This window comes from Garra rufa, unplaced genomic scaffold, assembly GCF_049309525.1.
Source record: "Garra rufa unplaced genomic scaffold, GarRuf1.0 hap1_unplaced_002, whole genome shotgun sequence".
NCBI lineage: Eukaryota > Metazoa > Chordata > Actinopteri > Cypriniformes > Cyprinidae > Garra > Garra rufa.
In genome coordinates, this window is record NW_027394277.1 from 6,091,685 (window position 1) to 6,114,044 (window position 22,360).

Consider the following 22,360-nt stretch of genomic DNA (forward strand, 5'->3'; position numbering starts at 1 on the left):
GTAGGGCTTAAAGCAGGCTTAGAGATTTCTTCTGTCAGTTTTGACCCAATCTGTTTTTGGGAAGCGCAGTTTGACCCAGCAGTGCGGGCCAACAACATGTTCTGTTTTGCCGCGTGAAGGCGGTTTAATGCTTTGGACAGCGTATGGTTGAGATGTGATTTTCCACCAATTTGGGGCACCTTTCTTATGGAAATCAAGGATGATTTCATGGGAAATGGCAAACTGGTGTAGCGTTTGGCTAATAAGCTAAAGCTACAAAGGATGTACCGGTGCCCCGTCGTCCGAGCAGAATCCACATTCGGCCGTAATCGGAGGTTACTACTAACGTTGGATTGTGTCTCATAGGGAGTTTGGCGCAGGGCCTCAGTGGAAAACAGGCCCTCGGCGGCTGAAACAAAAGACGAAGAATGCATCCACATGCACATGAATCAGGAATGTTAAATAAAGAAACCCCGCCGGATGACGAGGTGGTCCAGTGGTTAAGGCGGTGGAAGGCTAATACATTGTGCTCGACACGCATTCGAAGCTTTAGCGCCACTGAGAGGCCACCGGACCAGACAGGCCCAACATGTTTACGATGGGTAACGGTGAGCTGTAATTGCGTTGCAGTTTAACGATACTTGTCTTGAGAACATATTGACAAAACAACAAACATTCTGGCTCTGGCGCACTATCATCAGCAGACCGTTTTTTTGGCGAGGAAAAAAAAACCTAAACGAAACAAGGCTATATTTCTCAACAAAACTCTAAGCCTCCAGAGAGACTAGCACAAATTGCCAAAGATAACTGTATTTCAAGTCATCCTGGCGGGGTATTGGGTAAAGTTTTCAACCAGCAATGATCGCGCCTCGGACAAACCTCATAGGCTACAATATTGCCTCTGCGAAAGAATGCAGGCGACGGTCGTGACCTTTTTCTGCACCTACGTGGATGTGAACCGACAAGGTGGTAGCAAGCTTTAAACTGTCGCACAAACAGTCTCCTGCCACGGGTTGCTGCACCGTGTTTCTACGGAACAGATTAGAGGTGTGTAAAAGACGGCTCATTCACTATTCCCTCTGTGCTCAAAACAGCCAGCTGAAAGCACGGCAGCAGCAGCTGAAAAGGTCCGCAGCATGGCCTATCTCGGTCAGCAAGGGGACGGGGTGGCCGAGTGGTTAAGGCGATGGACTGCTAATCCATTTTGCTCTGTGCAATGGTTGGAATCCATTCTTGTCGTTCGGTTCCTTTAGCACTGGACCTTAATCCGGGTCCTGGGGACCCCATGCTAAACTTTTTGTGTGTCCTCCTTATCTAACACACTCAGTTCAGTTCTTTGAGTTCTCTACTAATGAACTGATGATCTGAATCAGGAGTGCTAAATAAAAAATGTCACGTAAAATGACGAGGTGGCCGAGTGGTTAAGGCGATGGACTGCTAATCCATTGTGCTCTGCACGCGTGGGTTCGAATCCCATCCTCGTCGTTCGGCTCCTTTAGCAGTAATCCTCGGTCCTGGGGACCCCACTCTGCGCTTTTTGTGTCTTCCTTATCTGACACACTCAGTTCAGTTCACTGAGTGCTCTACTAATGAGCCGATGGTCTGAATCGGGAGTGTTAAATAAAAGGACCACGGAAAGTGACGGGGTGGTCGAGTGGTTAAGGCGATGCAAGGCTAATCCGTTGTGCTAGGCTCACCTTGGTTTGTGTGGGTTTGAATCCCGTCCTCTTCATTTGATGATTTAGCACCACTGAGAGCCCACCAGAACAGACAGGCCCAACCTGTTTACGATGGGTAGCGGTGAGCTGTGATTGTGCTGTAGTTTAATGATACCTGCAGCGAAGTCTTGAGAGCATATTGACAAAACAACAAATCTTCTGGCTCCGGCACGCTATGATCTGTAGACACCTCTTTGACGAGGACCAACAACCAGCCACTCTAACAAAACGAAGCAAAACTTTGTTTTTCAAGAAGCGTCCAGAGAGACCGGCAAAATCTGAGAAGCTGACTGTATTTCAAATCATCCAGATGGGATATCGGGGAAAGTTTACAACCAGCAATGATCACACCTCAGATAAACCACACAAGCTACAACATTGCCTCTGCGATAGAATACCGGTGACGGTCGTGACCTTTTCTTGCAGCTACGTGGATGTGATCCGACAAGGTGATAGCAAGCTGGATGAGCCCCAGAGACAGATCATCAGTGAAGACCTCTTCACCTAGACGGCCATCGACGCAAGACTGTGAAAACCAGATCCTCTCCAATCTGACACTGTGGCAACATGGAACTTTTGCATCTACATTAAAATTAGTCTGTTTGTTCTTATTCTGAGGTCACCGTAGCCGCCATATCCATTCTGTATTCCGATTAGATGGTCACTGCAGTCCCCCGGATCCAGTCCGTACCAAGAGCAGATGGTGGATCAGCACCTTCAGCCGAATGTCAGCGGATACCATGTCAACTAGATGAGCCCCAGAGACAGATCATCAGTAAAGAATGAATCCACATGCCACAGCAAACTCGAGCTGGTGAAAATGTTCACCAAACACCCGCCGCTGACTTCTTTTAAAAGAAGCCAGCTTATTGAAGGTGCACAGGATAAACGCCCTGAGAAAGCTGTGCCTCGCAACCCTAAGAATGGCATAGGCGCTAGTGGACACCTGACGCGCGTGCAAAACACCGGCATTTCACACGTCCCTGGGTGGGCTCGAACCACCAACCTTTCGGTTAACAGCCGAACGCGCTAACCGATTGCGCCACAGAGACAGACATTGCGCATCTGCTGCCGCGGGATCACGGTTGTATAAGCAAGGGTTAGGGTTAGGGATTAGAATCGCACGTACTAACAGGCTGTTTTGAAAGATGTTTCCGGAGCTCGCAAAATCCACTTAGCCTGTGCGGAGAATGGGCACGCTGGAGCCCGCCAACCTGTTGGGAAGAAAGAGCGCCAACAGAGCCGCCCAACGTGGGGCTCGAACCCACGACCCTGAGATTAAGAGTCTCATGCTCTACCGACTGAGCTAGCCGGGCTGGTCGTGGTCTCCTTCACCGGGTCGGACGCAGTTTTCATCGGCTCCCAAATGACACAGGCGAAACGGAGGCTCTCGCGTTGTGCAAGACTGTCGAGCCGTCCCGTGGGTAGTGCTTAGAGCAGGCTTAGAGTTTTCTTCTGTCAGTTTTGACCCAATCTGTTATTGGGAAGCGCAGTTTGACCCAGCAGTGCGGGCCAACAACATGTTCTGTCTTGCCGCGTGAAGGCGGTTCAATGCTTTGGTCAGCGTATGGTTGAGATGTGATTTTCCACCAATTTGGGGCACCTTTCTTATGGAAATCAAGGATAAATCTATATAAGGATAAGGATAAATCTTCTATATTTCGGTGGTCTTTTGCAAACACTAGATTTATATGTCAGTTCCAACATAACACCGACTGTTACGCAACAGTCCCGGGATCGTTAATAGTTACGCCTCCAACATTTGCATCGCCCAATCATCGGTAACGTCAGTACATCAGTAAAACAAGGCAAGCCACTGAAGGGACACGGTTAGCTTAATGCTAGCGCTAGCCTGTTACATTGCAGTACAAAAGATATCACTTACCACATAAACAGAGAGATGACTGTGCTGATGATGGTGAATGATGGAGAAATAACTGCGCTGATGATGGCGAATGATTTACAGATCCAGAGTATCACCGAGAAGCAGCTGAACTTGTGTGGTAAGAAGCGCTCCCTCTGCATTATAACTTTACACAGAGCACATGGATCACAGTAATGAGACTAAAATGTCTGCGATACAAAACGGCAGATTCAACAAACCACATATTAAAAGCCGCTAGAGCTCCTAATTAAATAAATATTTTTATCAATGTGCCAGCTATAGAGATGAGCAGCTCTGTGAAACAGCCAATCGGAGCAGAGCTCATTAATATTCATGAAGCTTCCAAAAAAGGCAATAACAGAGCATTTCATTCTAGGGACAAATCCTAGGGTTGTAAATGGTCCTGTAAAACCGTTTCTGGAGATTGTTTGCCCTTTCCTATGCCATATACCTTCTATGCAGATATCAAAGAACAAATTAAAATATTCTCTCAATGCATTTTATGGCAACTTTAAGTTGATAGAACCAGCTGACATCTTATCCTGACATTCTGAATATCAAGGATGGTGACACCCACCAACAAAAATGTAAAAAAAAAAAAAAAAAAATCTCAATCATAACGACTCATAAGATTTTTAATCTGATATTTACATTTTTCAGAGACCACTCTGACCATACTCTCTTCGTCTATGCTGCTTAAATGCCACACAGAACGTTCATCAATGGTGTGGAGCATATGAAATAAACCATTACTCCACACCCGATTCACGCTCAGAAAAGAGTATCAACGCTCATCATCGTAGTTTGGGAGACACTACACTTTTGAAACACATTTCCTAGTTAGAAACTATAGAAATGATCCCTGAAAGTATAGTCTTGACCTCCATTTTGCAAAACCAGCTTAGGCGAGTTCTGACACTTTGAGTCTCAGAGATGGTTACAACCTAACAACAGAGATGAGAAAAGTTACATTTGAAACATCATTAGAGTCCTAAAATTTTGTTTGTAATTTTAGTTGGATGCAGTTTTCATTGGCCCCCAAATTACACAGGCGAAACTGAGGCTCTCGCGTTGTGCGAGACTGTCAACCCGTCCCGTGGGTAGGGCTTAAAGCAGGCTTAGAGATTTCTTCTGTCAGTTTTGACCCAATCTGTTTTTGGGAAGCGCAGTTTGACCCAGCAGTGCGGGCCAACAACATGTTCTGTTTTGCCGCGTGAAGGCGGTTTAATGCTTTGGACAGCGTATGGTTGAGATGTGATTTTCCACCAATTTGGGGCACCTTTCTTATGGAAATCAAGGATGATTTCATGGGAAATGGCAAACTGGTGTAGCGTTTGGCTAATAAGCTAAAGCTACAAAGGATGTACCGGTGCCCCGTCGTCCGAGCAGAATCCACATTCGGCCGTAATCGGAGGTTACTACTAACGTTGGATTGTGTCTCATAGGGAGTTTGGCGCAGGGCCTCAGTGGAAAACAGGCCCTCGGCGGCTGAAACAAAAGACGAAGAATGCATCCACATGCACATGAATCAGGAATGTTAAATAAAGAAACCCCGCCGGATGACGAGGTGGTCCAGTGGTTAAGGCGGTGGAAGGCTAATACATTGTGCTCGACACGCATTCGAAGCTTTAGCGCCACTGAGAGGCCACCGGACCAGACAGGCCCAACATGTTTACGATGGGTAACGGTGAGCTGTAATTGCGTTGCAGTTTAACGATACTTGTCTTGAGAACATATTGACAAAACAACAAACCTTCTGGCTCTGGCGCACTATCATCAGCAGACCGTTTTTTTGGCGAGGAAAAAAAACCCTAAACGAAACAAGGCTATATTTCTCAACAAAACTCTAAGCCTCCAGAGAGACTAGCAAAAATTGCCAAAGGTAACTGTATTTCAAGTCATCCTGGCGGGGTATTGGGTAAAGTTTTCAACCAGCAATGATCGCGCCTCGGACAAACCTCATAGGCTACAATATTGCCTCTGCGAAAGAATGCAGGCGACGGTCGTGACCTTTTTCTGCACCTACGTGGATGTGAACCGACAAGGTGGTAGCAAGCTTTAAACTGCCGCACAAACAGTCTCCTGCCACGGGTTGCTGCACCGTGTTTCTACGGAACAGATTAGAGGTGTGTAAAAGACGGCTCATTCACTATTCCCTCTGTGCTCAAAACAGCCAGCTGAAAGCACGGCAGCAGCAGCTGAAAAGGTCCGCAGCATGGCCTATCTCGGTCAGCAAGGGGACGGGGTGGCCGAGTGGTTAAGGCGATGGACTGCTAATCCATTTTGCTCTGTGCAATGGTTGGAATCCATTCTTGTCGTTCGGTTCCTTTAGCACTGGACCTTAATCCGGGTCCTGGGGACCCCATGCTAAACTTTTTGTGTGTCCTCCTTATCTAACACACTCAGTTCAGTTCTTTGAGTTCTCTACTAATGAACTGATGATCTGAATCAGGAGTGCTAAATAAAAAATGTCACGTAAAATGACGAGGTGGCCGAGTGGTTAAGGCGATGGACTGCTAATCCATTGTGCTCTGCACGCGTGGGTTCGAATCCCATCCTCGTCGTTCGGCTCCTTTAGCAGTAATCCTCGGTCCTGGGGACCCCACTCTGCGCTTTTTGTGTCTTCCTTATCTGACACACTCAGTTCAGTTCACTGAGTGCTCTACTAATGAGCCGATGGTCTGAATCGGGAGTGTTAAATAAAAGGACCACGGAAAGTGACGGGGTGGTCGAGTGGTTAAGGCGATGCAAGGCTAATCCGTTGTGCTAGGCTCACCTTGGTTTGTGTGGGTTTGAATCCCGTCCTCTTCATTTGATGATTTAGCACCACTGAGAGCCCACCAGAACAGACAGGCCCAACCTGTTTACGATGGGTAGCGGTGAGCTGTGATTGTGCTGTAGTTTAATGATACCTGCAGCGAAGTCTTGAGAGCATATTGACAAAACAACAAATCTTCTGGCTCCGGCACGCTATGATCTGTAGACACCTCTTTGACGAGGACCAACAACCAGCCACTCTAACAAAACGAAGCAAAACTTTGTTTTTCAAGAAGCGTCCAGAGAGACCGGCAAAATCTGAGAAGCTGACTGTATTTCAAATCATCCAGATGGGATATCGGGGAAAGTTTACAACCAGCAATGATCACACCTCAGATAAACCACACAAGCTACAACATTGCCTCTGCGATAGAATACCGGTGACGGTCGTGACCTTTTCTTGCAGCTACGTGGATGTGATCCGACAAGGTGATAGCAAGCTGGATGAGCCCCAGAGACAGATCATCAGTGAAGACCTCTTCACCTAGACGGCCATCGACGCAAGACTGTGAAAACCAGATCCTCTCCAATCTGACACTGTGGCAACATGGAACTTTTGCATCTACATTAAAATTAGTCTGTTTGTTCTTATTCTGAGGTCACCGTAGCCGCCATATCCATTCTGTATTCCGATTAGATGGTCACTGCAGTCCCCCGGATCCAGTCCGTACCAAGAGCAGATGGTGGATCAGCACCTTCAGCCGAATGTCAGCGGATACCATGTCAACTAGATGAGCCCCAGAGACAGATCATCAGTAAAGAATGAATCCACATGCCACAGCAAACTCGAGCTGGTGAAAATGTTCACCAAACACCCGCCGCTGACTTCTTTTAAAAGAAGCCAGCTTATTGAAGGTGCACAGGATAAACGCCCTGAGAAAGCTGTGCCTCGCAACCCTAAGAATGGCATAGGCGCTAGTGGACACCTGACGCGCGTGCAAAACACCGGCATTTCACACGTCCCTGGGTGGGCTCGAACCACCAACCTTTCGGTTAACAGCCGAACGCGCTAACCGATTGCGCCACAGAGACAGACATTGCGCATCTGCTGCCGCGGGATCACGGTTGTATAAGCAAGGGTTAGGGTTAGGGATTAGAATCGCACGTACTAACAGGCTGTTTTGAAAGATGTTTCCGGAGCTCGCAAAATCCACTTAGCCTGTGCGGAGAATGGGCACGCTGGAGCCCGCCAACCTGTTGGGAAGAAAGAGCGCCAACAGAGCCGCCCAACGTGGGGCTCGAACCCACGACCCTGAGATTAAGAGTCTCATGCTCTACCGACTGAGCTAGCCGGGCTGGTCGTGGTCTCCTTCACCGGGTCGGACGCAGTTTTCATCGGCTCCCAAATGACACAGGCGAAACGGAGGCTCTCGCGTTGTGCAAGACTGTCGAGCCGTCCCGTGGGTAGTGCTTAGAGCAGGCTTAGAGTTTTCTTCTGTCAGTTTTGACCCAATCTGTTATTGGGAAGCGCAGTTTGACCCAGCAGTGCGGGCCAACAACATGTTCTGTCTTGCCGCGTGAAGGCGGTTCAATGCTTTGGTCAGCGTATGGTTGAGATGTGATTTTCCACCAATTTGGGGCACCTTTCTTATGGAAATCAAGGATAAATCTATATAAGGATAAGGATAAATCTTCTATATTTCGGTGGTCTTTTGCAAACACTAGATTTATATGTCAGTTCCAACATAACACCGACTGTTACGCAACAGTCCCGGGATCGTTAATAGTTACGCCTCCAACATTTGCATCGCCCAATCATCGGTAACGTCAGTACATCAGTAAAACAAGGCAAGCCACTGAAGGGACACGGTTAGCTTAATGCTAGCGCTAGCCTGTTACATTGCAGTACAAAAGATATCACTTACCACATAAACAGAGAGATGACTGTGCTGATGATGGTGAATGATGGAGAAATAACTGCGCTGATGATGGCGAATGATTTACAGATCCAGAGTATCACCGAGAAGCAGCTGAACTTGTGTGGTAAGAAGCGCTCCCTCTGCATTATAACTTTACACAGAGCACATGGATCACAGTAATGAGACTAAAATGTCTGCGATACAAAACGGCAGATTCAACAAACCACATATTAAAAGCCGCTAGAGCTCCTAATTAAATAAATATTTTTATCAATGTGCCAGCTATAGAGATGAGCAGCTCTGTGAAACAGCCAATCGGAGCAGAGCTCATTAATATTCATGAAGCTTCCAAAAAAGGCAATAACAGAGCATTTCATTCTAGGGACAAATCCTAGGGTTGTAAATGGTCCTGTAAAACCGTTTCTGGAGATTGTTTGCCCTTTCCTATGCCATATACCTTCTATGCAGATATCAAAGAACAAATTAAAATATTCTCTCAATGCATTTTATGGCAACTTTAAGTTGATAGAACCAGCTGACATCTTATCCTGACATTCTGAATATCAAGGATGGTGACACCCACCAACAAAAATGTAAAAAAAAAAAAAAAAAAATCTCAATCATAACGACTCATAAGATTTTTAATCTGATATTTACATTTTTCAGAGACCACTCTGACCATACTCTCTTCGTCTATGCTGCTTAAATGCCACACAGAACGTTCATCAATGGTGTGGAGCATATGAAATAAACCATTACTCCACACCCGATTCACGCTCAGAAAAGAGTATCAACGCTCATCATCGTAGTTTGGGAGACACTACACTTTTGAAACACATTTCCTAGTTAGAAACTATAGAAATGATCCCTGAAAGTATAGTCTTGACCTCCATTTTGCAAAACCAGCTTAGGCGAGTTCTGACACTTTGAGTCTCAGAGATGGTTACAACCTAACAACAGAGATGAGAAAAGTTACATTTGAAACATCATTAGAGTCCTAAAATTTTGTTTGTAATTTTAGTTGGATGCAGTTTTCATTGGCCCCCAAATTACACAGGCGAAACTGAGGCTCTCGCGTTGTGCGAGACTGTCAACCCGTCCCGTGGGTAGGGCTTAAAGCAGGCTTAGAGATTTCTTCTGTCAGTTTTGACCCAATCTGTTTTTGGGAAGCGCAGTTTGACCCAGCAGTGCGGGCCAACAACATGTTCTGTTTTGCCGCGTGAAGGCGGTTTAATGCTTTGGACAGCGTATGGTTGAGATGTGATTTTCCACCAATTTGGGGCACCTTTCTTATGGAAATCAAGGATGATTTCATGGGAAATGGCAAACTGGTGTAGCGTTTGGCTAATAAGCTAAAGCTACAAAGGATGTACCGGTGCCCCGTCGTCCGAGCAGAATCCACATTCGGCCGTAATCGGAGGTTACTACTAACGTTGGATTGTGTCTCATAGGGAGTTTGGCGCAGGGCCTCAGTGGAAAACAGGCCCTCGGCGGCTGAAACAAAAGACGAAGAATGCATCCACATGCACATGAATCAGGAATGTTAAATAAAGAAACCCCGCCGGATGACGAGGTGGTCCAGTGGTTAAGGCGGTGGAAGGCTAATACATTGTGCTCGACACGCATTCGAAGCTTTAGCGCCACTGAGAGGCCACCGGACCAGACAGGCCCAACATGTTTACGATGGGTAACGGTGAGCTGTAATTGCGTTGCAGTTTAACGATACTTGTCTTGAGAACATATTGACAAAACAACAAACCTTCTGGCTCTGGCGCACTATCATCAGCAGACCGTTTTTTTGGCGAGGAAAAAAAACCCTAAATGAAACAAGGCTATATTTCTCAACAAAACTCTAAGCCTCCAGAGAGACTAGCAAAAATTGCCAAAGGTAACTGTATTTCAAGTCATCCTGGCGGGGTATTGGGTAAAGTTTTCAACCAGCAATGATCGCGCCTCGGACAAACCTCATAGGCTACAATATTGCCTCTGCGAAAGAATGCAGGCGACGGTCGTGACCTTTTTCTGCACCTACGTGGATGTGAACCGACAAGGTGGTAGCAAGCTTTAAACTGCCGCACAAACAGTCTCCTGCCACGGGTTGCTGCACCGTGTTTCTACGGAACAGATTAGAGGTGTGTAAAAGACGGCTCATTCACTATTCCCTCTGTGCTCAAAACAGCCAGCTGAAAGCACGGCAGCAGCAGCTGAAAAGGTCCGCAGCATGGCCTATCTCGGTCAGCAAGGGGACGGGGTGGCCGAGTGGTTAAGGCGATGGACTGCTAATCCATTTTGCTCTGTGCAATGGTTGGAATCCATTCTTGTCGTTCGGTTCCTTTAGCACTGGACCTTAATCCGGGTCCTGGGGACCCCATGCTAAACTTTTTGTGTGTCCTCCTTATCTAACACACTCAGTTCAGTTCTTTGAGTTCTCTACTAATGAACTGATGATCTGAATCAGGAGTGCTAAATAAAAAATGTCACGTAAAATGACGAGGTGGCCGAGTGGTTAAGGCGATGGACTGCTAATCCATTGTGCTCTGCACGCGTGGGTTCGAATCCCATCCTCGTCGTTCGGCTCCTTTAGCAGTAATCCTCGGTCCTGGGGACCCCACTCTGCGCTTTTTGTGTCTTCCTTATCTGACACACTCAGTTCAGTTCACTGAGTGCTCTACTAATGAGCCGATGGTCTGAATCGGGAGTGTTAAATAAAAGGACCACGGAAAGTGACGGGGTGGTCGAGTGGTTAAGGCGATGCAAGGCTAATCCGTTGTGCTAGGCTCACCTTGGTTTGTGTGGGTTTGAATCCCGTCCTCTTCATTTGATGATTTAGCACCACTGAGAGCCCACCAGAACAGACAGGCCCAACCTGTTTACGATGGGTAGCGGTGAGCTGTGATTGTGCTGTAGTTTAATGATACCTGCAGCGAAGTCTTGAGAGCATATTGACAAAACAACAAATCTTCTGGCTCCGGCACGCTATGATCTGTAGACACCTCTTTGACGAGGACCAACAACCAGCCACTCTAACAAAACGAAGCAAAACTTTGTTTTTCAAGAAGCGTCCAGAGAGACCGGCAAAAACTGAGAAGCTGACTGTATTTCAAATCATCCAGATGGGATATCGGGGAAAGTTTACAACCAGCAATGATCACACCTCAGATAAACCACACAAGCTACAACATTGCCTCTGCGATAGAATACCGGTGACGGTCGTGACCTTTTCTTGCAGCTACGTGGATGTGATCCGACAAGGTGATAGCAAGCTGGATGAGCCCCAGAGACAGATCATCAGTGAAGACCTCTTCACCTAGACGGCCATCGACGCAAGACTGTGAAAACCAGATCCTCTCCAATCTGACACTGTGGCAACATGGAACTTTTGCATCTACATTAAAATTAGTCTGTTTGTTCTTATTCTGAGGTCACCGTAGCCGCCATATCCATTCTGTATTCCGATTAGATGGTCACTGCAGTCCCCCGGATCCAGTCCGTACCAAGAGCAGATGGTGGATCAGCACCTTCAGCCGAATGTCAGCGGATACCATGTCAACTAGATGAGCCCCAGAGACAGATCATCAGTAAAGAATGAATCCACATGCCACAGCAAACTCGAGCTGGTGAAAATGTTCACCAAACACCCGCCGCTGACTTCTTTTAAAAGAAGCCAGCTTATTGAAGGTGCACAGGATAAACGCCCTGAGAAAGCTGTGCCTCGCAACCCTAAGAATGGCATAGGCGCTAGTGGACACCTGACGCGCGTGCAAAACACCGGCATTTCACACGTCCCTGGGTGGGCTCGAACCACCAACCTTTCGGTTAACAGCCGAACGCGCTAACCGATTGCGCCACAGAGACAGACATTGCGCATCTGCTGCCGCGGGATCACGGTTGTAAAAGCAAGGGTTAGGGTTAGGGATTAGAATCGCACGTACTAACAGGCTGTTTTGAAAGATGTTTCCGGAGCTCGCAAAATCCACTTAGCCTGTGCGGAGAATGGGCACGCTGGAGCCCGCCAACCTGTTGGGAAGAAAGAGCGCCAACAGAGCCGCCCAACGTGGGGCTCGAACCCACGACCCTGAGATTAAGAGTCTCATGCTCTACCGACTGAGCTAGCCGGGCTGGTCGTGGTCTCCTTCACCGGGTCGGACGCAGTTTTCATCGGCTCCCAAATGACACAGGCGAAACGGAGGCTCTCGCGTTGTGCAAGACTGTCGAGCCGTCCCGTGGGTAGTGCTTAGAGCAGGCTTAGAGTTTTCTTCTGTCAGTTTTGACCCAATCTGTTATTGGGAAGCGCAGTTTGACCCAGCAGTGCGGGCCAACAACATGTTCTGTCTTGCCGCGTGAAGGCGGTTCAATGCTTTGGTCAGCGTATGGTTGAGATGTGATTTTCCACCAATTTGGGGCACCTTTCTTATGGAAATCAAGGATAAATCTATATAAGGATAAGGATAAATCTTCTATATTTCGGTGGTCTTTTGCAAACACTAGATTTATATGTCAGTTCCAACATAACACCGACTGTTACGCAACAGTCCCGGGATCGTTAATAGTTACGCCTCCAACATTTGCATCGCCCAATCATCGGTAACGTCAGTACATCAGTAAAACAAGGCAAGCCACTGAAGGGACACGGTTAGCTTAATGCTAGCGCTAGCCTGTTACATTGCAGTACAAAAGATATCACTTACCACATAAACAGAGAGATGACTGTGCTGATGATGGTGAATGATGGAGAAATAACTGCGCTGATGATGGCGAATGATTTACAGATCCAGAGTATCACCGAGAAGCAGCTGAACTTGTGTGGTAAGAAGCGCTCCCTCTGCATTATAACTTTACACAGAGCACATGGATCACAGTAATGAGACTAAAATGTCTGTGATACAAAACGGCAGATTCAACAAACCACATATTAAAAGCCGCTAGAGCTCCTAATTAAATAAATATTTTTATCAATGTGCCAGCTATAGAGATGAGCAGCTCTGTGAAACAGCCAATCGGAGCAGAGCTCATTAATATTCATGAAGCTTCCAAAAAAGGCAATAACAGAGCATTTCATTCTAGGGACAAATCCTAGGGTTGTAAATGGTCCTGTAAAACCGTTTCTGGAGATTGTTTGCCCTTTCCTATGCCATATACCTTCTATGCAGATATCAAAGAACAAATTAAAATATTCTCTCAATGCATTTTATGGCAACTTTAAGTTGATAGAACCAGCTGACATCTTATCCTGACATTCTGAATATCAAGGATGGTGACACCCACCAACAAAAATGTAAAAAAAAAAAAAAAATCTCAATCATAACGACTCATAAGATTTTTAATCTGATATTTACATTTTTCAGAGACCACTCTGACCATACTCTCTTCGTCTATGCTGCTTAAATGCCACACAGAACGTTCATCAATGGTGTGGAGCATATGAAATAAACCATTATTCCACACCCGATTCACGCTCAGAAAAGAGTATCAAAGCTCATCATCGTAGTTTGGGAGACACTACACTTTTGAAACACATTTCCTAGTTAGAAACTATAGAAATGATCCCTGAAAGTATAGTCTTGACCTCCATTTTGCAAAACCAGCTTAGGCGAGTTCTGACACTTTGAGTCTCAGAGATGGTTACAACCTAACAACAGAGATGAGAAAAGTTACATTTGAAACATCATTAGAGTCCTAAAATTTTGTTTGTAATTTTAGTTGGATGCAGTTTTCATTGGCCCCCAAATTACACAGGCGAAACTGAGGCTCTCGCCTTGTGCGAGACTGTCAACCCGTCCCGTGGGTAGGGCTTAAAGCAGGCTTAGAGATTTCTTCTGTCAGTTTTGACCCAATCTGTTTTTGGGAAGCGCAGTTTGACCCAGCAGTGCGGGCCAACAACATGTTCTGTTTTGCCGCGTGAAGGCGGTTTAATGCTTTGGACAGCGTATGGTTGAGATGTGATTTTCCACCAATTTGGGGCACCTTTCTTATGGAAATCAAGGATGATTTCATGGGAAATGGCAAACTGGTGTAGCGTTTGGCTAATAAGCTAAAGCTACAAAGGATGTACCGGTGCCCCGTCGTCCGAGCAGAATCCACATTCGGCCGTAATCGGAGGTTACTACTAACGTTGTGTAGGGGATCTACAAGTTCTATTTCGTAAGAGCTTTTATTTTGAAATTCGTCGCGGGCGCCGCCATTACTATTTTCTTGCGTGAGTGTCGGACGCACTGAGAGAGAGCAAGAGAGAAGAGAAGCAGCCGTGAGCTGATGAAGAATGCGTTGTTTTTGAGAACTTTTATCGAGTTAAAAGTTGAGTTTAGACCGGTGACATGCATTAGAACTGCATGTTGATGCTTTTAAGTCTTCGTTTGTCTTAACGAGCCGAGTTATTTATAGTAACAAGTTTACATAGTGCTCGTGCGTGAAGCTGCAAACAGACTGTTGAGTTTTTGGAAAGTCATTCAGCGTTGGAGTTAAATATTGCCGTGATTTTCGTGCGTTTGCATCCAGTTTTGTAAGTTCATACGAACTCAAAACGTAGTGAATGCTGTTGCTCATTTTTTGTGAGGAGAGTTAGCTGAATCGTTAGATTGGGTCGTATATTGTTCGTGCTCTTGGACTGATCTTCGTCGGACTGGATTGCGGCCTCGTCGGATCAAGCTGTTGTCTTTAGGATCACGGGGACAATCGTTGAAGATCATAGAGTTAAAGGAACATTACCCTGCCTATCTGGACACCTTTCAGCGCTCCATCCATTTCCCAAGACTGGTGATGTGCTTTATTTTCTTAATTTTCCACTGAATGCTGGTAAGCAAGAAATATTTTCTTTACAACGTGTAAAAGAACTGAACTGTGCTTTAGGAGAAAACTCTCATACACGGAACTGTAACGTGAATTTACCTGCAAAGTGATTCACATCCTTTATGCAAGTCTGAACATTCTGACTACTGAATGGACAGTATAATTTTTCCTGGATTTTGAAGTGAACTTTTCAAAGTTTGAGTTGAACTGATTGAATCACACTGATTGTGAATGTGAAACCTTTCATTGCGTTAAAAGAACACTGATTGTTGTTTAAGTTTCAACAGAAACTGTTACAAATTGTTTATATTTTCTTTATTGTTGTCAATCTTTGATTTTATTCCAAATTGACTGAATTTGAAATACTTTTACTTTTCCTGTGAAGAAACTAAAGAAAAGAAAGAAGTCATTTAATCTGTCTCTTGAGTTTAATGTTTTTCATCAAGATATTTCTAGTTAGTTAAACTAAAACTGTGTTTACTAAGTCGAGTCTCTTACACTAAGGAGTGGGGGCGTCTCATCTATCTTGTTAGATTTGGAGAAGGTGGGTTTTGCAATATAAAGCTAGTATCTTTAAAGTTATCTGCACACACACACTCCAGTTGGCACCGTGTATAAAGTAAATCCTGGAGCCCACTTCACCTCATCTATAGCTCCACATAGCATCACGATAGACACCAACATATAACCACCTGTTATACTGAGACCTAAAGCATTGGGTGGTGGGACTAAGATCCTGTTGCTCACTCAGTCTTCCTTAGGTGTAAGTGTTTAATATTTCCCCCACAAGGCGGTGGCATATTCCCCTCCGCCACATATTGGCGTCACGAACAGGATCAACTCCTGATTCCTGATTAAGTGAAAGTTTCTGGTCATTGAGCTGACGCTATGGCGGAACTTGAAGAATTAAAGAAACAGTTTGAAGAGATGCAAAGGCGGTTCGGTGAGCAGACAGGAATGTTAGAGCAAGCCAGATCTGAACAGAGAGAGGCACTTTCACTTGCTAAAACTGTTATTGAACAGCAAGCTGCTGCTCAAAGAGCACCATCTACCGTGTACATCCCAAGAGATCGTAAACTTCCTGAGTTTAGTGGATGTCGTTCCAAGCCTGGTGAGTTGAGTATAGAAGATTGGATAGGTTCAATGAAGTCCGCCTTCAAGGTGATGAAAATTCCTGAAGAAGACAGAATTGAGTTTGTTAAGCAATATTTAAAAGATGAAGCAAAAATGACAGTCAAGTTTATGCTTAATGGAAAGGAGAAGTCAGTGAATGAGATTTTCGATGCTTTGGACCAGACGTATGGGGACAAACTTCCCATTGGCAGCAGACTGAAAGAGTTTTATGACCGCAAACAAATGCCTGGAGAAACCATCCGTTCTTATGCTTATGATTTGCAGGAGAAGCTGAGTATTATCCAGAGCCGGGAGCCGTCCAGAGTTCCTGATGCTGATGGCGTATTGAAGGAACAGCTTGTGTTAGGCCTCAAAGATGATTCGCTACGGCGTGAAATGAAAAGGAGAGTTAAAGCTGAGAAGGATCTGACATTCATCCAGCTTATGCAGGAAGCTATTACTTGGTCAGAAGAAGAGGAGGTACAGGTTCCAAGCAATCTAAGAACCAGTAGTCGTTCACGCGGTGTTGTTCATGCTACCACTGTAGCAGAGAGTCCTTCAGTCCCTCTAACCCTGGAGTCGCTTCATGAAGCTATTCAACAGATAGCTGCCAGACAAGAAGAACTGTTTCAAATGGTAAACAGCAAAGAAAAAGTGAAACCTCTTGCGAAGGAAAGCAAGGTAAAAAGTGCACCTTTAAAAGATAGTGAAGGAAGATACATCTGCTATACTTGTGGTAAGCCAGGGCACACAAGTCGTCGTTGTCTTCAAAGCAGAGAAAATTCAAGTAGAGTGCAACCTCACATGGCAGAGATGGAAAAGACAGCTGACCGAGACACGTCAGTGCTAGAGAGTCCAGGTCCATCCGTTATTAGAAGTCATACTGCAGACTATGATACAGAGAATGTTCCCAAAACCTTTTGTGAAAATGCTTTTGGAGATTGCCTGACCGTAGAACTGAAGATTGCTGGTATCAGAACTATCTGTCTCTTGGACACAGGTTCGGAGGTGACTACCATCACCGAGTCACATTTTAAGAATCACTTTGGAGAAGTTGTGCTGTCATCCGCCAACTGGGTCCGACTCACAGCAGCAAATGGCCTAGACATTCCAATCATTGGTTGTCTAGAAGCAGACATAGAGTGTATGGGGAAGACATTACATGGAAAATGCGTGTTTGTGATCAAAGAGAGTGATTCCAATGGAACAGAGTTGAAAGGATTGCCTGGCATTGTTGGAATGAATGTGTTGAGCGATCTCAAAGATCTATTCATGGCCACTGAAGGTGTAAGGAAGATGGACAGGTATAGCCATGGTTTCAAGGAAGCAAAGGTCCAGCGTGTGTTGGCTAACATTAAGATGCAAACTGAGGCACTGAGCTGTGGTGACAAGATTGGCTTTGTCAAGGTAGCTGGGAAGCAAGCAATCACTATTCCTCCATTCAGTGAACGTGTTTTGGAAGGCCGTTGCAGAGTACCACCAAAAGTGAGCTGTCAAGTGTTGGTGGAGGCCTCGTCAAATGTAAGCCTGCCTAAAAGTGTTCTGATTGCTAATGTGCTCACCAAGACAGCTGATGGTATAGTCCCTGTTAGAGTCTTGAATTCTAGTGAAAAGCCGGTAAAGCTCCCACCACGATGTAGGATTGCTGCGCTGTCCAAGCCACAGGAAGTTGTGTCAAAAGAGCTTGTCGAGTTTGAGGAGAAAGAGGGTGCTTTGCATGTTAAGGCTGTGCAGCAACGTCAAGTGAAAGAAGAGGTAAGCAGCATGGATCAATTGCCAGTTCCAGTGAAAATAAATTTAGAGAACCTCACAGAAACTCAACGTCGCAAACTTCAGGACCTACTGGTTAAGCACAGTGATGTGTTTTCAAAGAACGATTGTGATTTTGGTTATACGACAGCCGTCACTCACAGTGTTCCAACAGGAGACGCTCCTCCTATCAAGCAAAGACATCGTAGAATTCCACCTCAGGTGTTTCAAGAAGTGAAAAAACATGTTCAAGATTTAGTGTCTCAAGGTATTCTCAGAGAAAGTTGTAGTCCGTGGGCATCTCCAGCTGTAATCGTTATTAAGAAGGATGGCAGCGTACGCTTTTGCTGTGACTACAGAAAGTTGAATAAAGTGACCTGTAAAGATGCTTATCCCCTCCCCCGTGTGGAGGAATCACTGGACGCATTGGGAAATGCGCAGCTTTTCTCTACCCTTGATCTTACTTCTGGCTATTTCCAAGTAGCAATGAGTGAAGAGGACAGAGCGAAGACAGCTGTCACCACTCCCTTTGGACTATTTGAATGGACCAGGATGCCATTCGGACTTTGCAATGCTCCTGCAACATTTCAACGTCTGATGGGGGTGGTGCTGGGTGATCTGACGTTTGATATACTGCTCATCTACCTTGATGATATCATTGTCTTTTCGAGAGACTTCGATAACCATTGTCAAAGGCTAGAAATCGTGTTCAACCGGTTGAGACAGCATGGTTTGAAACTAAAACCCAGTAAATGCTTTCTTTTGAAACCCGAAGTGAAATTCTTGGGTCACCTAATTTCTTCACAGGGAATAAAGGTGGATGGAGAGAAAACCCAAGCATTGGAAACATGGCCTGCACCCAAGAGTGTCAAGGAGTTGAGGCAAGTACTCGGATTCATGAGTTACTATAGGAGATTTGTTCCTAGTTTTGCTCAGTTGGCCCGACCTCTTCATGCCCTTGTTGGTAAAGGAGGGAAAGGAAAAACGGTTGAACCACTTGACTGGACAACTGAATGTCAAACTGCATTTGATAAACTCAAGCAGTGTTTAATGTCTCCACCAATCCTCGCATACCCGGATTTCAGTCAGTCATTCGTACTCACGACTGATGGGAGCCTGCATGGTCTTGGGGCCGTGTTAAGTCAACGACAAGGGGGAGCTGAGCGTGTGATCGCGTATGCAAGTCGTGGCCTTCGTGGTTCAGAAAAGAACGACAGAAATTACAGTGCTTTCAAGCTAGAGTTGCTTGCCTTAAAATGGGCTGTAACCGAAAAGTTCAAAGAATACTTGATCTACTCCAAGTTCTCTGTGATAACAGATCACAATCCTTTGCGTTACTTGGAGACAGCAAACTTAGGAGCTGTAGAACAACGGTGGATAGCTCAATTGGCAGAGTTTGATTTTGAGGTTTATTATAAGCCAGGACGACAGAACACCAATGCAGATGTGTTATCAAGAATTCCATCTGGTCAGGAGCCAGAGCAAGAGGACTCCTCTAAGGATTTCATCAAGATGAATTCGGATGAAGTGCGTGTATGCTTGTGGCCAGGCGCCAATAAGCAGCAGAAAGTACAAGCATCGGTCAATGTGTCGGTGACCAGGAAAGTCCCTGGATATAGCTGGAGTGACATAGAAGAGCAACAAAAGATTGACCCTCATATAGCTCCTGTCTACCGTGCTGTACTAAGTAACAAGAATTTCAATCCAGTTGAACAGCGCAACATGGATGTAGAATTAAAGAAGCTTGCTAGACAATTCATACGACTCAAACTTAAAAAAGGAGTGTTGTTCCGTACTATCTTTGACCCCCGAGACGGAGAAGAAATTTGTCAATTAGTGGTTCCAGAACCTTTGCGTCACAAAGTCTACGAGAGTCAACATGATCATTGTGGCCATTTTGGAGAGAGAAGCACGCTGGAGCGCATGAGACGAAGCTATTACTGGCCAACAATGAGTAAGGATGTTAAAAGTTGGATCCAAGAATGTAAGCGATGTGCCCTTGCGAAGGATGTTTTCCCTAAGATTAGGGCCCCAATGACGTGCACTAATGTGTCTGCACCGCTGGAAGTCCTCGCTATGGATTATACTGTCTTGGAGGAATCTGTAGGAGGATATGAAAATGTTCTCGTCTTAACAGACATGTTCACTCGTTTCATGGTAGCAGTGCCAACCAGGAATCAGACTGCCAACACTACGGCAAAAGCCCTGGTTCAGCATTGGTTTGTTCATTATGGTTGTCCGGCGCGATTACATTCCGACCAAGGTCGATGTTTCGAAGCCAACGTCATCAAAGAACTGTGTAAAGTCTATGGAATAGGAAAGAGTCGAACAACTCCTTACCACCCGCAGGGTAACTCTCAGTGTGAAAGATTTAACAGAACCATGCACGACATGCTAAGGACGTTACCCCCGGAAAAGAAAAGGAACTGGAAAGAGTATCTACCTGAGTTAGTTATGGCGTACAATAGCCGAACCCACACTTCAACTGGCTACTCGCCATTCTATTTGATGTTCGGTAGGGATGCACGAATGCCGATGGATATCCTCAACGGGAGAGACTTTGAGAATAGTGGAGTTGACAATCTCGATGATTGGGTGAAAAGCCATCACGACAGATTGAAGACCGCTGTTGAAGTAGCTAATTCGGCAGCCCAGGAAGCTGCAAGACAAAGAAAAAGAGCCTATGATCGCAGATCATATGGAGCACTTATGAGACCTGGAGACCGTGTTCTGTTACGAAATCATTCACATAGAGGAAGGAAAAAGATACAAGATCACTGGGAACCCTTGCCTTATATTGTGGTGAAACAGAATCACGCAGACACCCCGGTTTACACAATTCGTCCAGAGAAAGGAGGCCCTTGTAAAGTTGTACATAGGGATCAACTCAGACATTGCACTTTTCAGTCATCACAACCACTTCGCACATCTAGACATGAATCTAGAGCAAACACAGGTCAGGCACACACTGATTCAGAAGATCCCGACCTTTTTGCAGTCCCTGTTGTTACACTTGCACCTGCTACACTCACAGACATGGGAGGTAGAAGGGAAGATGAGGGTGAACTAGAGACAGGCATTAGGGACCATAATGATGTAATGTCAGCTGATGATTCAGTAGATCAGTCTGTACATGAGTCAGTAAATTCAGGTGGTTCCGAAGCTGAAAGTGAAAATGAAAGTATTCCTGAACCTAGACGTTCCCTGCGTCGGAACAGAGGTACCATTCCTGTCAGGTATAGGACTGACTATGTTTTGAAATAATCTTATGCAAACCTAAGGTTTTGTAAGTTTCTTTTAATGTGAATGTTTCTCAATCTTACCGATTGAAAGATTTCATTGATGTACTGATGTTCACATTGAAAAAATGTTCACCTGCTATTCTCTGTTCATACTTTGTTGTAGGGACGGAGTCGCTGAAAGGAGGTCCGATGGTGTGGCAGGGTTTAGCAGGGGGGAATGTAGGGGATCTACAAGTTCTATTTCGTAAGAGCTTTTATTTTGAAATTCGTCGCGGGCGCCGCCATTACTATTTTCTTGCGTGAGTGTCGGACGCACTGAGAGAGAGCGAGAGAGAAGAGAAGCAGCCGTGAGCTGATGAAGAATGCGTTGTTTTTGAGAACTTTTATCGAGTTAAAAGTTGAGTTTAGACCGGTGACATGCATTAGAACTGCATGTTGATGCTTTTAAGTCTTCGTTTGTCTTAACGAGCCGAGTTATTTATAGTAACAAGTTTACATAGTGCTCGTGCGTGAAGCTGCAAACAGACTGTTGAGTTTTTGGAAAGTCATTCAGCGTTGGAGTTAAATATTGCCGTGATTTTCGTGCGTTTGCATCCAGTTTTGTAAGTTCATACGAACTCAAAACGTAGTGAATGCTGTTGCTCATTTTTTGTGAGGAGAGTTAGCTGAATCGTTAGATTGGGTCGTATATTGTTCGTGCTCTTGGACTGATCTTCGTCGGACTGGATTGCGGCCTCGTCGGATCAAGCTGTTGTCTTTAGGATCACGGGGACAATCGTTGAAGATCATAGAGTTAAAGGAACATTACCCTGCCTATCTGGACACCTTTCAGCGCTCCATCCATTTCCCAAGACTGGTGATGTGCTTTATTTTCTTAATTTTCCACTGAATGCTGGTAAGCAAGAAATATTTTCTTTACAACGTGTAAAAGAACTGAACTGTGCTTTAGGAGAAAACTCTCATACACGGAACTGTAACGTGAATTTACCTGCAAAGTGATTCACATCCTTTATGCAAGTCTATGAACATTCTGACTACTGAATGGACAGTATAATTTTTCCTGGATTTTGAAGTGAACTTTTCAAAGTTTGAGTTGAACTGATTGAATCACACTGATTGTGAATGTGAAACCTTTCATTGCGTTAAAAGAACACTGATTGTTGTTTAAGTTTCAACAGAAACTGTTACAAATTGTTTATATTTTCTTTATTG

At 45.3% G+C, this 22,360-nt stretch overlaps 1 protein-coding gene and 18 non-coding genes across 19 annotated transcripts; 4 read left to right on the plus strand and 15 right to left on the minus strand.

Annotated features, from left to right (window-relative positions):
* Positions 1-751: 751 nt before the first annotated feature.
* On the minus strand, positions 752-892 carry LOC141307924 (U4 spliceosomal RNA). The gene has a single exon (XR_012346850.1). It is a non-coding gene; the product is annotated as a U4 spliceosomal RNA (small nuclear RNA).
* Positions 893-1,382: 490 nt separating this feature from the next.
* trnas-gcu (transfer RNA serine (anticodon GCU)) lies at positions 1,383-1,464 on the plus strand. The gene has a single exon. It is a non-coding gene; the product is annotated as a tRNA-Ser (tRNA).
* Positions 1,465-1,954: 490 nt separating this feature from the next.
* On the minus strand, positions 1,955-2,093 carry LOC141307954 (U4 spliceosomal RNA). Its single transcript, XR_012346878.1, has one exon. It is a non-coding gene; the product is annotated as a U4 spliceosomal RNA (small nuclear RNA).
* Positions 2,094-2,675: 582 nt separating this feature from the next.
* On the minus strand, positions 2,676-2,749 carry trnan-guu (transfer RNA asparagine (anticodon GUU)). The gene has a single exon. It is a non-coding gene; the product is annotated as a tRNA-Asn (tRNA).
* Positions 2,750-2,940: 191 nt separating this feature from the next.
* trnak-cuu (transfer RNA lysine (anticodon CUU)) lies at positions 2,941-3,013 on the minus strand. Its single transcript has one exon. It is a non-coding gene; the product is annotated as a tRNA-Lys (tRNA).
* Positions 3,014-4,244: 1,231 nt separating this feature from the next.
* Positions 4,245-4,460, minus strand: LOC141307786 (small nucleolar RNA U3). Its single transcript, XR_012346712.1, has one exon. It is a non-coding gene; the product is annotated as a small nucleolar RNA U3 (small nucleolar RNA).
* Positions 4,461-5,433: 973 nt separating this feature from the next.
* Positions 5,434-5,574, minus strand: LOC141307922 (U4 spliceosomal RNA). The gene has a single exon (XR_012346848.1). It is a non-coding gene; the product is annotated as a U4 spliceosomal RNA (small nuclear RNA).
* Positions 5,575-6,064: 490 nt separating this feature from the next.
* trnas-gcu (transfer RNA serine (anticodon GCU)) lies at positions 6,065-6,146 on the plus strand. The gene has a single exon. It is a non-coding gene; the product is annotated as a tRNA-Ser (tRNA).
* A 490-nt stretch (positions 6,147-6,636) lies between these two features.
* On the minus strand, positions 6,637-6,775 carry LOC141307956 (U4 spliceosomal RNA). Its single transcript, XR_012346881.1, has one exon. It is a non-coding gene; the product is annotated as a U4 spliceosomal RNA (small nuclear RNA).
* A 582-nt stretch (positions 6,776-7,357) lies between these two features.
* trnan-guu (transfer RNA asparagine (anticodon GUU)) lies at positions 7,358-7,431 on the minus strand. Its single transcript has one exon. It is a non-coding gene; the product is annotated as a tRNA-Asn (tRNA).
* A 191-nt stretch (positions 7,432-7,622) lies between these two features.
* trnak-cuu (transfer RNA lysine (anticodon CUU)) lies at positions 7,623-7,695 on the minus strand. Its single transcript has one exon. It is a non-coding gene; the product is annotated as a tRNA-Lys (tRNA).
* Positions 7,696-8,926: 1,231 nt separating this feature from the next.
* LOC141307787 (small nucleolar RNA U3) lies at positions 8,927-9,142 on the minus strand. Its single transcript, XR_012346713.1, has one exon. It is a non-coding gene; the product is annotated as a small nucleolar RNA U3 (small nucleolar RNA).
* A 973-nt stretch (positions 9,143-10,115) lies between these two features.
* Positions 10,116-10,256, minus strand: LOC141307923 (U4 spliceosomal RNA). Its single transcript, XR_012346849.1, has one exon. It is a non-coding gene; the product is annotated as a U4 spliceosomal RNA (small nuclear RNA).
* Positions 10,257-10,746: 490 nt separating this feature from the next.
* Positions 10,747-10,828, plus strand: trnas-gcu (transfer RNA serine (anticodon GCU)). The gene has a single exon. It is a non-coding gene; the product is annotated as a tRNA-Ser (tRNA).
* A 490-nt stretch (positions 10,829-11,318) lies between these two features.
* Positions 11,319-11,457, minus strand: LOC141307942 (U4 spliceosomal RNA). Its single transcript, XR_012346866.1, has one exon. It is a non-coding gene; the product is annotated as a U4 spliceosomal RNA (small nuclear RNA).
* Positions 11,458-12,039: 582 nt separating this feature from the next.
* Positions 12,040-12,113, minus strand: trnan-guu (transfer RNA asparagine (anticodon GUU)). The gene has a single exon. It is a non-coding gene; the product is annotated as a tRNA-Asn (tRNA).
* A 191-nt stretch (positions 12,114-12,304) lies between these two features.
* Positions 12,305-12,377, minus strand: trnak-cuu (transfer RNA lysine (anticodon CUU)). Its single transcript has one exon. It is a non-coding gene; the product is annotated as a tRNA-Lys (tRNA).
* A 1,228-nt stretch (positions 12,378-13,605) lies between these two features.
* On the minus strand, positions 13,606-13,821 carry LOC141307790 (small nucleolar RNA U3). The gene has a single exon (XR_012346717.1). It is a non-coding gene; the product is annotated as a small nucleolar RNA U3 (small nucleolar RNA).
* Positions 13,822-15,932: 2,111 nt separating this feature from the next.
* cuzd1.1 (CUB and zona pellucida-like domains 1, tandem duplicate 1) lies at positions 15,933-21,170 on the plus strand. Its single transcript, XM_073832456.1, has one exon. It carries the CDS (start codon positions 15,933-15,935, stop codon positions 21,168-21,170), a length of 5,238 nt encoding a protein of 1,745 aa, XP_073688557.1.
* The last annotated feature ends 1,190 nt before the right edge of the window (positions 21,171-22,360 follow it).

Excerpts from the sequence above, each read along its gene's own strand:
- cuzd1.1 (XM_073832456.1), top strand. The coding sequence starts at position 15,933 with ATGGCGGAACTTGAAGAATTAAAGAAACAGTTTGAAGAGATGCAAAGG.